The sequence below is a fragment of the Numenius arquata genome, chromosome 2 (genome assembly GCF_964106895.1).
Source record: "Numenius arquata chromosome 2, bNumArq3.hap1.1, whole genome shotgun sequence".
Lineage (NCBI taxonomy): Eukaryota > Metazoa > Chordata > Aves > Charadriiformes > Scolopacidae > Numenius > Numenius arquata.
This window is the reverse complement of record NC_133577.1, coordinates 70,938,428-70,954,399: the sequence shown is the minus strand read 5'-3', so window position 1 is coordinate 70,954,399 and position 15,972 is coordinate 70,938,428. Positions and strand designations below refer to the sequence as shown.

The following is a 15,972-nucleotide window of genomic DNA, read 5'->3' as shown; positions in this document are numbered from 1 at the left end:
GGGCTGTCCCCTACAGCTGTCCCCCTTCAAGCCACAGCGCCCGCCCGGGACAGAAACAAGCCACGGCACCGGGACGGCGCAGGAAGCCGGGACACCCCGCTCCGCCCCTCGGCCCCTCCCGGGGGCGGCCCGTCCCCGCCACCCGCCCGCGTCGTCAGTTTCGGTTTCGTTTCCTCGCCCCGGCGAGAGGAGCGGCCCGGGGCGGGGCCGCCCCGCTGAGCACGGCTCCGGCCGGGGTAGGCAGCCCGGGCAGCGGCCATGGCGTTCGCCGCCCAAGCCCTGCGGCTACTGTGCGCCAGCGGCGGCTGCCTGGAGCAGGGGGAGCTCCAGCGGCGGCTGCCGGGCCAGCCCACGGCGGAGCAGATGGCGCTGGTGCTGCGGGACTCGCAGCGGTTCACGCTGGTGCGGCGGCCCGGCGAGGCGGGGGCGGCGGCGGCGGCGGTGGTGGTGGTGGCCACCAGCCCCCTGCGGCTGTGCCAGGAGCACGGCGCGGGCTGCGAGGGGCAGTGCGGGCGGCTGCACATCTGCAAGTACCACCTGAAGGGGCTCTGCCGAAACCAGCGAGCCAGGTGAGGGGCGGGGGGAGGGGAGGGCGCGCCTCCATCGCCGCCTTTCCGACCGGGGCTGCCGGCGGGGACCCCCACAGCGCTGCCGGGTTGCCGTCCGCGGAGCCCCCGGAGGGCCGGGGAGGAGCGAGGCCGCCGGTGGAGATGGAGCTGGGGCCGGGCGCTGCTGCGGCCCGAGCCGGCCGCCCCGTTGCCGTTGGTAGCGCTCGCCGAACGCGTTGAGGCGTTTTGGGAGAAAAGTCGTGTTACTTTTGGGTGGCCGTGGCGGCAGCGGGAGCGTGGGGGCTGGGGGAGCGCTGTGACCGCTGCCGCCTCTCCCGGTGCGGGCGGGTGGCGTCTGAGAGCTTGGGGCTGAGACCGGGGACTCGGGGGGGGGGCTCGGCCCTGCGCTTGGCGTGGCCCCTTCAGTGGGAGGAGGGTTCAGTAAAGGCCATGCTGCCCTATTCCGAGTCGGAAATGCTGCTTTTTCTCCCTCCTTTTTTTTTTTCTTTGTTTGTTTTGTTTGTTCGTTTAGGTTTTTTTCCCCCAAAAGAGAGAGGCACAGAGGGTTGTTTCACAGACATTGGGTTGCACCACTTCCTCCCCAGCTCACCACACAGCTTCCCTCCACATTCCCGTAGGGACCGTGCGAGGGTGAAAGCTTTGCCCCCCCAACCACCCCACCCCATCCGTCCACCACCCCAAAAAAAAATCTGGTCGCTTTCTGCTGTGTGAAGTTGGGGAATGTGCTTATCGATTCCAGTGGGAGGGTGTGGTACCCTGGCGTTTTTGGTGTTTTCTCATGCATGGTTGTGAGCTGTGGGTCAAAAACTGCCCATATTGGCAGACTACACTAATGCTATAATGACTGTAAATCAGAAATAGCATGGCAATTACCCGCAGAGTAATTATGTAATCTGCTTAGCAAATCACATAATTACTTCATACAGGAATGCTACGGAATTTTCTGAAACTAGCTAATTTGGTGTGCTTTTTAAACTGCTTAGTGTAATACCGGTGGGGTAGCGAAATAGTACTAGTCCGTTACACTTGTTTTGCACTTGGGTTTCTTAACTTGTAGGAAGGAATGCAAGTTTGTTCACAACTTCTACTCGGACCACAATCTCTGTATTCTAAAGCAATATGGACTTGAGTATTTAAACAGTGATGAACTTTGCCAGCTTTTGCTTCAAAATGACCCTTCCCTCTTACCAGAGGTGAGTAGTACTGTGACAGTTTCTTTGCCTCGTGTTTCAGTGAGCATCACAAAGTGGAAGAGGCTTGATACTAGATGGAGATGCTGGGTGTCAGTTTAGTAAGAGTAATGCAAATCTAAAACTTTAAATCTGCATCTTCTGTTTTCACTGGCAGCTAAGCACTTGCACAGCCCCTCACGCGCTCTCCTCTTCCCTACCTGCAGCAGGACAGGTGAGAGAAAACAAGAAGCACAAAAGTGACAGAACTTGTGAATGGAGATAAAGACAGTTTAGCAAGTGGAGGAGAGAAGGAAGAAAACAAATGTTGTAAAGGAAGTTAGTCACCACCTCCCACAAGCACACTGATGCCCACCAAGTCTCTGAGCAAGGGCCAACTTGTAGGAAGGACCCACCTCCTCTACTCCCTGACTGTTTTTATTGCTGAGCGTGACACTATATGGCATGGATTATCCCTTTGGACAGTTTGGGCTAGCTGTCCCAGCTGTGTCCTCTCTCAGTTTCTTGCCCACCTCCAGCCAACCCAGGGCTGGGGGGGGCAAAGTGGTGAAAAAGAGAAGTCCTTGACACCGTGCAAGCACTGCTCAGCAGTAGCTGAAACATTGGTGTGTTATCAACGGTTTTGGTCACAACTCCAAAACATCAAGTGGTATGGTCTGCTATGAAGAAAGTTAACTCCATCCTAGCCAGATTCAGTACCTCCTACCATCAAATTCCGGTCAAAAAAGTTCACTATTCCAAAACTGAAAAACCAAAGAGTTCAGGTAGTGACACCATAAAATCTACTATCCTACATTTACGTGACTTAGAACAAAATCCCGTCCGCTTGATGTCTGTAAGATGGTTGCTGTCTGTTGAAAGATCTTTGAAGACATTAGTGGGGAAAAGGAAAAACTATCAAGTAATCATTTGGAAAACAAGAGGAGAGAAGAAACATATGTCTTTTAAATGCAAACGTAAACACATAGCTGTAAAAATTAAAAAATTGTGATTTCAAACAGTCTGTATGAGCACATTGTACTTTAATCTTTTTTATTTATTTTTTTTCTCTACCCAAGGTCTGCTTGCATTATAACAAAGGTGATGGACCTTATGGATCTTGTACCTATAAAAAGATCTGCACCAAACTGCATGTTTGCCAGTACTTTTTGCAGGGACAGTGCAGATTTGGCAGAAGCTGCAAGCGATCCCATGACTTATTTAAGTCAGAATGTTATGAGAAACTGGAGAGACAGGGAATGAGCTCAAACATTATTGAGAAACTGCCCTCCATTTATAGGAATATGTATGACATAAAAAATGGCAACAGGAACATGTATGACATAGAAGATGCCAAGTCTTCACCATGCAAAGGTAAATTATATCATCTTTTGGAAACATCAGAAGAAGAGTCAGTGTATTAAATGTAACATTCTCACAGATGTCTTTAAGAAATAGAAAACTGAATTCACATCTTGATGTGTCTTTTAGGAGGGACTTTGCACCTATCTCATTGTCAGAGATTTGTGTTTTGACAACTGAAGTAGATTTCGAGGCATTAATGGTTCCTGAGAAGTAAAGTACTTGGTATTTATAAAAATCCTAAATTTGAGGTTAGAAAACCATAACAGGAACTGGAAATATGGAGCACTATAATTTTTTTCTTGGTAAAAAATACAAACAATGGTCAAGAACTGTTTAAGAAAAGGTGCAGCACTTACTTGTGTGATTATAAACTATTTTTTTTTCTTTAATGTAGTGATTGTCTAGCACAAGAATTCACAGGCAGTAGAACCCTAGTTACTTCTCAGAGATGTAGTATTTTGTTTGTTCTTTTCTTTTGAAGTTTCTTAGAATTGTAAGTTAAGTATGGCTTATCAGGGAAGAAAAGGATAACGTAATGGAAAATCCAAGTGTGTATGTGTGTGTTTATCTCTGCTGTCCTCCCTGCAGTTCCTTCTTCCCTACTTTGTTTTCTTGGTTTACAGAAGTATCAAATTTTGACACTTCAGATTTTATAGCTGCCAACGTGAACAGCTACGTGGAATCCATGGTTAACGCAAGTTCATCTAGAAATGTAAAGGCATTGGATTCTATTATTTTGCAGTGTTAGCTAAAAACTGCATCTGAGGAATTTAGCAGTTACAGGAAAATCAAGTTCAGAAAGGATGGATAAAGGGATAGGATTTTTGAGTATACGAGATTATCAAAGACTTCAGTGCCTTTCTGGAGCTGAATGCAGTTACTTAGTTATAAACACTGGTTTTTGGCATCTTTACTCATAGGTGCATTTTTAAGAGAGCTTGTTCAAGCAAAGAATATTAATAAGGCTTATAATTCCCCCCTCTAGAGAGAAAACCCAGTTCTAGCCGAGAGTCCTCAACTACAGATGGTGATGAATCAGAACAGATCTGTTTATATCATCTGTACCGAAGTTGTGGCTTTAAAGGTAGGTTGTGACTGTAGCAAGTCCAGTCTGTTTTCCGTTTCTTATAAGGAGGACGTGATAGATGCCTTTGACGGAAAGGGGAAACGTCAGGTCTTATGCTTATCTTTAATTAAATCTCATTGTAATCTTGAGTGCTGGTAGGAAAGTGTTTGACCTACCTGGTATATCAAACAAAAGAATTGTTTTAACTCTGAAATGTGTTATATTGGCCTGTGTTGGAGATTGGTTACTCCACCTGTGTTCACCTAAGGGACTGCTGAATGATAGGAGTCCTATTTCCAAACATCTACAAAAGATACTCTGAATTCTGCATTCTTCCTTGTTTCTTCTACCACTCTTCTGTTCTATCTGCCTGAGCTGTCTCCCTTTCAAAATATTCCAACTTGTGCAGGAAAAAGGCTGCTGTGCCAGCTTTCTTCTTGTCTTTTCGTCATCCTTTTCCTTCTTGATGGTCTTGACCTGTAGTAGCTCCCTGATGTAGTGCACACCTTCTCATATGAACTGTGTAGTGCAGTCTCCTTGACTTTCACTGTAGTTAAGTTGCCTGTTGTTCTGCTATGAAAGCTAGCCTCAAGTTTGTGTACTGGTGATGCGATCTTCACTCCTATTGAGGAATCACTGCATGCTGACTCTTTGAATGATTTCTGAGCGATACCTGGGCCACAGCTACCACTACTCTTTTTCCTGGTGAGGCCTGGATCCTTAGAGACTTCTTGAAGTCTCTAAACGACCTACCTCCTATCCTAAAACTAAGCACTGGTGGGGTTTTTTCATTTGTTTTGTTTGTTTGTTTGCTTTCCTCGACTATACCACTTTGCTCCTAAGTGGTTATCCATAGATATTTGAGTCTACACTGTTATTCTATATATGAAATAATAGCCTTGTGTGAGCGTGTGATCTCGATTATTTGTAAATTTTTGTGTCTGAAGGCACATTTTTGTGTCTGCGAAGACAAAACAGTTCTTCACTGAGCTTCTGATAGCAATTTTGATGCACAAAGTGCATCTAGTAGGTACAGAAACTAAACCTCTGCTTAAGCTCAAAAACTCTTTTGCTTGCTCATGCTGAAAAATTTTGTACTGTTGCTTGTAATGATTCCATAGGTGAACACTTTCCATAGCTATGCATTTGATACTTTCACCAGCTAGGTGTACAGCCCTGAGGTGTTGGAGTGTTTCTCATAGCCTGTAAAAATAATGCATCTCTTTTTTTTTTTTTTATTTTAAACTTTAATAGACAAGTGTATCAGGACTCATTTTCACCTGCCATATAGATGGCAGATCTCTGATGGTAATACCTGGAAGGACTTGAAGAATATGGAAGAAATAGAAAAAGCATATTGTGATCCCAATAACACCAGGTATAAACTCTTACAAAATTTAATAATGTTTGGACTTTACTATATTGGACCAAGCTTTTGGTGGTTATAAATTGTTACGATTCTATTGCAGTCATTACATAAGTAGCTTCATTCGGTATTCTTCTATTGACCTCACTTTGCTGATCTGTTGCTGGAGATCTGATCCCTTGTGACTAACTTATGCCTGGAGACTGTATATGACCCTCTGCTTTTGGCTGGAATGGGGTTAACTTTCTTCATAGCAGCCCGTATAGTGCTGTGTTCTGGGTTTGTGACTAAAACAGTGGTGATAATGCACTGATGTTTTAGATGATGCTGAGCAGTGTTTGCCCAGAGTCAAGGGTTTCTGTTTTTTCCCCACTCTGCCTGGCTCCTCTGTAGCGGGTAGGCTAAGGGTGGGCAAGGGGTTGGGAGAAGATCAGCCTGGACAGCTGACCTGAACTGACCAAAAGGATCTCCCATAGCATATAATGCCATGCTCAGCAATGAAACCTGGAGCAGAGGAAGAAGAGGGTAGGGATTTTGGTTTCCAAGCTGGCTGGTGGTGAGCAATTTGTTTTGCTTTATTTATTTGTTTGTTTGTTTATTTACACTCCTCCTCTCCCTTCTTCGCCTATTGAACTGCCTTTGTGGGAAAAACCCACAACTTTTCTGGCTTTTGCCCTCCTTATTTTCTGCCCTCTGTCATGCAGGGGAGGGGAAGGTGATTGAGTGAGCAGCTGTGTGGATACTTGGTTGCTGGCCAGGGTCAATCCACCACACTTATTTTATGTGACTGACCCGTAGACTCTAGTATTCTTGGTTGTGAAAAAATGTATAAATACTTCCTACTGCTGCTACCATAGGAAGTCTTAATCCTCACTAAGAATGGCTGGAAAACCGCAGAGAATGGTGATTTTTATCACAAATACTTGTGGGAACCTGGCTTTTGTTAGAGTTTGTCAATACGCGGCTTGACCCATGATTAGAAGTAACCTTCTCTTTCACCTTTTGAGATGGAGGATGGAAAGGTAGCATGAGATTTGCCCCTCTTGCTGCCCTCCCCACCCCCCAGTCTATCTTGTGGAACTGGTAGAAAACCCTGTGTACCTGGAGTGTACCATATATGTTATGTTAAAGGCTGTTTGAAGCTGTGCTCAAGTTATGAGAGTGTTCTGCTTAGAATCTAGATGGTTAGCAAGAAGGCAGCAGTCTACACTTTCCACTGTTTCTGTTCATCTTATGTAACTCACTAATTTACGAGTTGATAGTGGTTACTGTGCATGGAACAGATGTGAGACATAATACTGTAATGCAAAATATGTACAAACACAAGACAGAACTGGGATTGTTGTGGAAACTGCAGGTTTGTGTTCTGCTTTTGAATGATGTTGACTTAATTTGCAGATTTGTGGTGAGCTTCTGAACCTATGTGTAAAGCTTCACAAACAGTTCCGATTATTATTTTTTTTTCTCCCTTTTCATACAGATTTAATAATGGTGTTACTGAAAGCGGCTGTGTCTTGTCACGTATCTGTTTTGTGAATATGTGCTGTGGGTTTGCAAAGGTTAGACGTCTTTCTACAGCCTCCTCTGTGACCAAACCCCCTCACTTCATTCTTACAACAGAATGGCTCTGGTACTGGAAAGATGAATATGGCCTGTGGCAGGAGTATGGACAAAAAGTAAGTGAGTGTGGAGAAATGGGGAGACTCTCAACTCTGTTAAAAGTGCAGAACTACTGAAAAATGCACAGTGTTTATATCCTCCCCTCTTTTGTCACCCTCCACCCTGTCCCATTCCTAACTCTCACTCATACTGTACAGATGGACTTTAGAGGCCTAATGGGATCTTTTCCCTGAGAATTTGATGGTTCATGTAGGGAAGTACTCACTGGTGAGTCACAAAAATTAGACAGATAATTCTTCAGTTAGTCCTGTCAGATAGGACTACATTAATACGTTCTTTTCACTGCTCACGACTAAAACTTTCTTTTCTGAGGTTCCAGTAGTATTTTGTGCGTCTTTGCTAAGGTCTGGTTGGTGAATGTGCAGCCTCGGTAGTAGTGTTCACCGCGTGCACTTCACAATGTAAGTTTAGGCTTCATAGCACTGCTTGGGTTTTTTTAGGGGCAATTTCAACTGCTTAATATGTAGCTTTTGCCTGATAGTCACTGTCGTGCACAAAGGCTGATACATACTGCAGCCACCATACCATATGACAGTTGTTGGTTTTTAAACTCGCTTGTAAATACCAGACCAGGAGAATATTATTTTTTTTTATTTTTCTCTGGTTTCATCCTGACAGAATGATGATCATGCAGCTGCCACTGTCTCCAGTGAAGACCTGGAGAAGGCATATATAGCCGAAAGTTCACCAAAGCTGAACTTCAAAGCTGGAAGACATGAATATGAACTCGATTTTGGAGGTATGTTCTATTTGCTTTGTTTTTTAAAATTCTGTTTTTCTTCCTTTCTCTCCCTTCATTCTTCCCTCTCTCTCTTCCTCCTAGGTAATTTGAGATTTTGAACTACCTTAGTACAGGAGATAGGAGAGAGAAATTTGAACTTTGAACTGCAATGCTTACAGAGACAGAGCTTCTATCAAAGTTCTCAGGATAAGAGCTGTTCACATAAGCAAAGTGGCTTTTCTTTTCCTACAAATCTTCTATTTTAGAGAAGTTCTTGTTCTAGGTTTCAAAACGTCTATCAGCAAGTCAAAGTGTGACATTGCCATTGATGCTGGCACCAACACAAGGTGAGAAACTTCTGGAAGACTTGGCAAGGCAGATTCCAGTCTGCATTAATCACTGACTTGCAGAAAAATGAATACTTGGGCAAGGTGTAGGGTCTAGGCAATCCTTAGCATTGCAATATTTATGTAGCTATTTTCTTTTCATAGCTCTGCCTGTCTGCAAAGGCTGAGGAAATACCTTGACTATGTCAAAGTAGGAAGATGTTCCAAGAGTTGAGGAAATTTAAGCCACTTGTTATGGCACTGTACTCTCTGAGCTGTTGCCTTTCCAGGTATCCTCTTCAAAAATCATGGGGAACGGTGGTGGTGGGAATCAACTTGCCTAGACTGTCATTTTGGTATAGTTGCCTTTGATCCAACTCTCCGTTACCATCTCATGTGAGACGTTTGTGATTTAATTGAAAGCAATGCTGTAGTCTTCTCTATAGGCTTGTGAAACTTGTCTGGCTTAGAAGAGGAAGCTGCATAGTAAATCAACCCCTTTTTTAAGGTTTGGGCTTTTTTTTAGTAACACAGGCAAACGTGCAATGTAGATATCTTCCAAAACTTAGTTTCTAGGCTTGGTAGTGCCAAGAGTTTTTTTTTTTTCTCTGTCTTTGTTTTCTTCCTGTGTATCTTTCTTTGAAGATGAGGCCTCACTCTGCTGGCTGCCATTGACTTTTAGTTGCTGGTATGATGTGGCAGTAGCTACAGTTTCCAAGATCCAGACAGAATGCCTCTAAAATTCAGTTTGCTGTGACTTGTTTCTGTTGGTGGTCAATAAAAATGAATGACCTGTGGTAGCTGTTAGGTTGCATTTACAGGGTTTAAATCTGCAAATAAATATAGGAAGATGGTATCTTGATTGCAGATTGAGAAAAAGGGGATGCAGTCCATGGAGCAAAAGTAGATACTTATTTTACAATGATCATTTTCAGTTAAGTGTGGTTGATGGAACAATGAAAAGAAAATGGCTACCAGTGTCTTATTCCTTCTGAAGTTATGAGCAAAACTGAAACTAAAATCCTTCTTGATGATTTACACAGACTGCGGGTTCCACATCCTGCTCTGACTTCCCTTTGCGTAGCAAGAGAAAAAGCTCGGTGCCTTTTTTTCAACATTTTTGACAAAACAACTTAGTGGCAAGTTTTGCCGCAGTGTGAAGGCCTTGCGAAACATCTTTCTGATTGTTTGGGTTTTTGTTTTTGTTTTTTTTTCCTCAGCCATGATTCAGAAAAACCTTCGCTATACAACAGAGAGAGAGGTTTGCAGAAGACCTAAATTTGTCTCTCAGACAGAGGTAGAAAAGACAAGAGAAAGGTAAACTGCAACTGCTCATTCTGAGGTGATGGATTTAATGCATCGTGAATGCAGTGTCTTCCAAGGGTGTTAATAAGGTGAAGGAGTAGCTGTTAAAGCAATTGTAAAAGAAATTGAGAGGGAAAGGGCCATACCTTTCCTCCAACAACATTTAGCCAGGGCAGTATGGCCAACAGTTTTCAAGCAACTTGAGGGCCTTGGGGATGAATGAAGTTTGGGCTTGGTCACAGAAAGTGTGGAAGCATAGAAAATAACTAAACTTGCAGCAATGTTGTAGGGAGTTGCTGATTAGAGGCAGCTATATTATTAGAGGGGCTGATACAGATACAAGTAATAACCTTTATGCGTACTAGTTCTTTCTGACATCTGGGATCGCTAATTTTCAAAGCTAAGTAGAAGTTTAGAAACAATTCTTTTGAGAACAGTCAGGCAATCTGAGAGGAAAGTAGTACTTGTTACAGGTGGAGCAAAAGGTGGGAGTCTGCAAGGGGAGAAGTTTTATATAATGGCATGTATCAGCCAACTTTTTTTTATGCATTTCCTTGGAGCACACAGTGCTTGCTTAAGCAATACAGAATAGAGCAGCTAAACACACTAATCAAAAGTGGGGTGGAAGTAGAGGGGAAGACTGTATCTATCCTGTTTCTGTCATATTGATATGGTACTGGGTGCGTTTTATTTATTATCTGCCCCAGTGTAGCAGAGCTTTTATGTATGCATGGAACTCTTTGCAATGAAGATAATTACTTTCATGTTTAGTTCAGTGCATATCTAATTATTTTATTTCTCATTTGGCATCTTGCTTCCTGACATAAGTCTTGACATGATGATTTGGAACAAATATTTTCGTGTACCCAACTGAAAAGTTAATTTTGAAATAAATACTCTGAATATATTGTTGCCTATATTCTCCCTAAACTTGGCAAAAATGTTTAGTATCGTATGTACATAAAATGTAGTTTTGTTTTAGTTACCTATTTGTAATGTCTTATAATGTACAGGGGCATTAAACATACAGAAGAGTTTAAGGGCATTCCGGCTCACTGGGACAAATCTGCCCTGCCTGAACTGGGATTCAAGGTTTGGAGCTTTTTGTTTTTTCTCTCCATCAGTTTTGTCGCATACAGGTTTGTTTGTCACAAGTTCAGTTTTTCTTGTGCCTTTGTAGGTGACTGTTTCTTATGTAACATAATGCAGAGGTGTTGGTAAATTTGAGCCTGATATCACACTGGGCAGACCTAGAGGTGAAACTAGACCCAGATTTAAACTAACAAATGGCAGCAGTATAACTATGGCAACATTGACTTTCACTGCCAGTGTTTATCCCATTCTCAGCAAATTTGCTAGAAGCTTATGCTGTATCAGCAAGACTGTTACTGGTGCCCAAGATACATAGCTTTGAAGTCCAACATGTGCTGAAGCATCAGATAATTCGTGCCTCTCAACTTCAGGGTAGCCATTCCCTGAGCTGTATAAAAGTAGACTGTTGTACATCTATGGAGCGTTGCTGAAATCAGCAGAGTTCAGGCTGGGATCATTTATTAAAATGTGCCATAACTCCAGTGGAGTGAACTTGTTGTTTACCTTTGTAACACATCCAGCTAATACCTGCATGGTTTACCTTTGCTGACTTCCTGCCTGCCTTCACCACCACCTCTGTCAGCTCTAGTAACTATGCCTACAGAAAAGACCTTCTGATATGAAGTGTCAAAATTACTAATTGCAAAATGCAAATCCTCAAGAAATTGTCAGGAAAAAGTAGGAAAGGCTAACGTTTACATTCTTGATGTTCCTAGGGAAAACATGCAAGTAGAAAACTTTGCTTGCTTTCTGGACTGTCATGTAATGAACTGATTCTGCTCTTCCCTAAAAGAAGAATAGGTTGGTCAGATAAGCCTTTCCAATTTATTTAAAGACATAACAGGCAGTGCAGTTTGTGTTGACCAGCTGTAGGGAGTAGATAATATAAAGATTTAAAAAGCATAGGTGTAGCGGTACTCTTTGATTTGCTGCAACATAAATTCTCCATTCTTTTTTACTTATGTGCTCATTTTTTCTATATATTGAGGTACTGTTTGATATATGCATGCAAATGTATCTTGGCCTCAATATTGAAAGGTGCTGGGTGGCTGCACAAAAGCATGCAGCTCCTTTAATGTCCTGTGAGAGAGCAACCTGTGTGTCTTAAACCCAAGGAGTTAATGTTCCCTATGTAAGAGCTCACTTTTACAGGGCAGGGATTTCTAATCTGCCTTTTTTCCAAGCATATTTTTGCTACTCATATCTGCTTCACAGAGAAGACTTTAAAGGTCTGAGTAGTGCACTAATTAGGGTGGCTTTGCTATGATTTAGTAAAAGATGAGAGTAGCTTTTTAATCTTTTCCTTACAGGTGATTGAACTTGACAGTTCTTCTGAAGAATACAAGAAAGTCAAGGTGGACTTTCAACGCACAATGCCCAAAACAGTTATTAAAAGGATTTGTAGAGTTCAGAACCCATCTCTCTGGGAACTTTATCAATGGTATGTGTAAAATACTGCTCTGGTATGTGTGCATTAAGTTTCTCAGTTTTGCGGTTAGCTGTATGTTAAAGACAGACACATGCATTCCTGAAATGCAGCTGCACTTAAGAGTCTGCTTCCACTCCCCCACTGAAATACCTAGCCAGGATCAACATGGAGATAAAGAGGCACCGACAAAACCAAAACTCAGTCAAAACATAGAGCTTAGAATAGTCAGATGAGTTCTGTGGGAGGAATCCTTGCTCCTGAGTAGGTGGTTCTGACTTCTGCCAGGCCTGTGTCCAGGACAGCTACCTTCCACTGAAGCCTTGAAGCTGGTAATCAGTCACATCTGGCACAAACACTGGTTTGTAGCTGGTCAAAACTGAAACAGCCTCCAAAATTAAACGCACAACTTACTGAGGGAAAGCCTTAACATGAACTCCTGTCTTTAGAGAAAAAATAATGCTAAGATTCCTCCCCCTCTCCCAATAGGCAGTGAATGGAATAGAACATTATTATTATTAAATATCTGGAGGCATTTGTGTATAACGAAAGCGTGTTTGTACGCAGCTAGATAGCAAGATACCCTGTATGCCCAAACTTTAGGCCTTAAGGATTTTCAGAATGTACCCTTTGTGTAAAGTTGTCTCTGAGCGCTAGGATTGCTGGAACCTTTCTGGGTATAGCTACTGTGGAATTCAAAGACACTGCTTCTCATTGCAGGCAGAAGGAACAAATGCAGAAGAGCAATGGTGGAAAGGCTGTGGATGAGCGATTTTTATTTCATGGGACCAGTAAAAAATACATTGATGCCATCTGCCAGCAAAACTTTGACTGGAGGATCTGTGGCCTTCATGGGACAGTCTACGGCAAAGGTTGTTTTTCAGCTCTTTTATTAACCTTAGACTTGCTAAAAAATTCTCTGTAGTTACTGCAGAGGTTTAAAGTTAGAAAGAGGTGTTCAGCCAACCTAGGGCTTATCTCTGTGGTGGTGTGGACAACATAAGTGACTTTGGCAAGGATCGTTTGGAGCTAAGGCATACTGAAAGGCTGTGGCCCCTATGCTCCACTCTGTCCTTGCAAGAAAAGACAGGCTTAGGAGAGCCTAGTTCTAGGGATGGTTTCTCCTAAAGTCCAGCCTTACTTACGTTCCAATTTCTCCAAGCTCCTACAGGAAGGCAACGTGGCATTATTTGGTTTGGGTTGGTGTGGTTTTTTTTGGTTTTGTTTTTTTTTCCCCAGGAACATAAATCCTGGTTGCAGGCTTTTTGCCTTGTTAGCAAATTCTATTCCTTTACATAGTCTGTGTATAGGAAAGGATCAACCTACCAAGTGGAATTAGCCAAGAGACAGGCTGACTGACTAACTACCACCCATCCAGTTGAATACTTTGTAAGTCTCAGAAATGTTCTAATGGATATTAGTATCCTTTGTCAGGAGAGGAAGTGGGGTGAGATTGGGGAAGGTGGATGTCTAGGGTCAGCAGGAAATCTTTTTGAGGAATATGATAACATTTAAAACATTGCTTGTGTGGCTTTTAAATATGTGTGCTGTGAAAAATAAAAGTGTGGTCATTTTCACTAAGAAGGACATACAGGACAAGTGAAGGCTTTAGAAGGCCATACATGAAGTAGATTTTATGAATTCGCTTTCACACTGTATCGCTTCCTTCCATGCAGTTTTGGTGTCTTACCAACTCTGTCTTGGTGTCTCTTTTGCAGGAAGCTATTTTGCAAGGGATGCTTCTTATTCTGCCAACTACTGCAGGGAAGATTTACACACCAAGACCATGTTTCTGGCACGGGTGCTGGTGGGGGAGTTCACTCTTGGTAGTTCTTCTTACGTTCGGCCTCCCTTGAAGGACAACCAGAAGTTCTATGACAGTTGTGTGAACTGCTCTTCAAACCCTTCTATCTTTGTTGTCTTTGAGAAGCAGCAGATTTATCCGGAGTATCTCATAGAATACACTGATCAGGCATTTGCAAAAATGCTATAGCAGCAAAACCTGTCATCATTATGTTCAGCTGGTGTAAACATTTTTTTAAGCATTGGCTTAAGGGAGAAAAAGTTATTTTTAGAAGTTATGTAATTGGGTAGGTGAGTGCTCAGAAACATTTTTTCTCAATCATTCCTGTGCAATAGAAAACAAGGGGTAAAAAGACACAAAGGATGTGTTAGAATCCTTAAAATCCTGCGTTTGTCTCCTATTCTTTAGCGGGTATCATGTTTCTCTGCATTACTAGAGACTTTTGTGAATTTACTCATTGAATTCACTGACAGTTGTAACATGAGGATTGGTTATGACTGCCAAGTTTAAACAATATTTAGTTGTAATTGTTTCAGGATAATCTTTACAAGTTCTTGTTGGTCAGAGGCTGTCGTCTTCTACCTGTTTATCTTTTTAACTCGAAATTTGATAAAACCTGTTTTTTTTTTTTAATAATCTGTCTCCTGTAACTGTAGACATCTAAGTGTTCGCAAATGAGACTGTCTCTGTGCTCAACTCATTGCATAAATTCTTAGCAGCACTGTTTTTTAGTCCAGTTTAATCTTCACCAAAAAAGTCTCAAAAATTAAACTTGCTTGTTAAAAAGGCACAGAGACTTACTTTCACTTGTTAATTTTCTCATTTAAAACAAGTACCAAAGAAATGAAGCATAGCAGGGCTTGCTTGGTGTGTCCTACTCAGTTAACTTACTCTGTCAAATAAATGATGTATTTTAGGTCTGTGATAACACAAGTTTTTCATGACTTTCACTGTGCCTACAAATCAGAGTGCTGACAGGTGCTGGGGGGAAGAGGAAGAGGTAACTCCCCCTGTCATTTAAGAATATAATTCTTAAGAGTGAAATGCACTGCTTGATTAGCAGTACCCTGTTTCTGCACAGCAACTTTATGGTTCTCTTACAGCTGTTGGGAAAGACAGTAGGTGACCGTCTCTCGTTAGGTGTAGTGCCCCTTTGGTTGCAGGAGATACACTGGTTACCTGTGTAATCAAGGTGTCTTTGGACTTTCTTGCAGCAAAATCATGCTTACCCGGGGAGTGATCTTCAGCCACAGAGCTGAAACTTTTAAAAATCTGAAGAATAAGTTGAATATTTAATTTTTCCCAGCAAAAGATGTTATTAGTGTTGAGCTGTCAGCATACATGTATGCAGATAATCAAAAAACTTGAACTGTCACGTATTTCTTATGATTAAAGTTGCTGATGCATAGACAGATACTTTATCACAGCTTTAATGCTCTTAAATGAGTATGTTTGCTATAGTGTACTGCAAAAAGCCTTATAGTATACTTTATATAGGACCAAAAAAAGCTCATCTCTACCTGTATTGTAGAAGCACTTCTTTTTAATTCATCTGGATGATGACTGACAGATGTACACCGGGTAACTCTTTATTACTTCAGCACTGTGAAGCAGGAGCTTAGCCATAATTAACTGGAGTAAGACTGTGCAGAACTCCTTTTCTTACGAACTGTAAAACTAGCAGCATGCTGTCTAAAGGAAAATACTCCTATTTGTGCTTAAACCTAGTAAAACACAGGGTGTGGAAAAGCAAGTTGACTGTATTCTTTCTTTTGGAAGATTTGTAATAGAACATATATGAAAAATCTCATGCAAGCAAATGAGCTTCTCAGCAAATACTACATTCATTGAGGAGGAAAACATTATGTATGAAAGTTTTCATATCTGTGCAGAAGCTGTCAAAGTGAAAAACCACATTCGTCTACACATTTATGGCAAATGAGAATGCTGGTAGTATGCTTTTCTTCTTCTGAACATAACCAGCTTTAACATAGCTAAAGTCATGTTAATTTTTTGCCTGAAATTTAAAACCAACATTTTTTAAATGCAAAAAGTTGAAGTACTTTTTAATAACATTTTTTGA

The 15,972-nt window shown here is 42.1% G+C and overlaps 1 protein-coding gene across 1 annotated transcript; it reads left to right on the top strand.

The window, feature by feature from the left end:
• The first annotated feature begins 203 nt into the window (after positions 1-203).
• On the top strand, positions 204-14,815 carry LOC141479183 (protein mono-ADP-ribosyltransferase PARP12-like). Its single transcript, XM_074168236.1, has 12 exons — positions 204-569; positions 1,627-1,762; positions 2,818-3,112; positions 4,089-4,187; positions 5,424-5,547; positions 7,016-7,211; positions 7,834-7,954; positions 9,483-9,579; positions 10,581-10,659; positions 11,970-12,100; positions 12,806-12,957; positions 13,804-14,815. Exons 1-12 carry the CDS (start codon positions 259-261, stop codon positions 14,076-14,078), a joined length of 2,016 nt encoding a protein of 671 aa, XP_074024337.1. The 5' UTR covers positions 204-258; the 3' UTR covers positions 14,079-14,815.
• Positions 14,816-15,972: the final 1,157 nt, after the last annotated feature.

What these genes read in the sequence shown, in the direction of transcription:
- LOC141479183 (XM_074168236.1), top strand. Translation starts at nt 259, where the DNA reads ATGGCGTTCGCCGCCCAAGCCCTGCGGCTACTGTGCGCCAGCGGCGGC. An exon ending in GGCAGGAGTATGGACAAAAA is followed by an intron (nt 7,212 to 7,833) that starts GTAAGTGAGTGT and finishes TCATCCTGACAG; the next exon opens with AATGATGATCATGCAGCTGC. An exon ending in ATATGAACTCGATTTTGGAG is followed by an intron (nt 7,955 to 9,482) that starts GTATGTTCTATT and finishes TTTTTTCCTCAG; the next exon opens with CCATGATTCAGAAAAACCTT.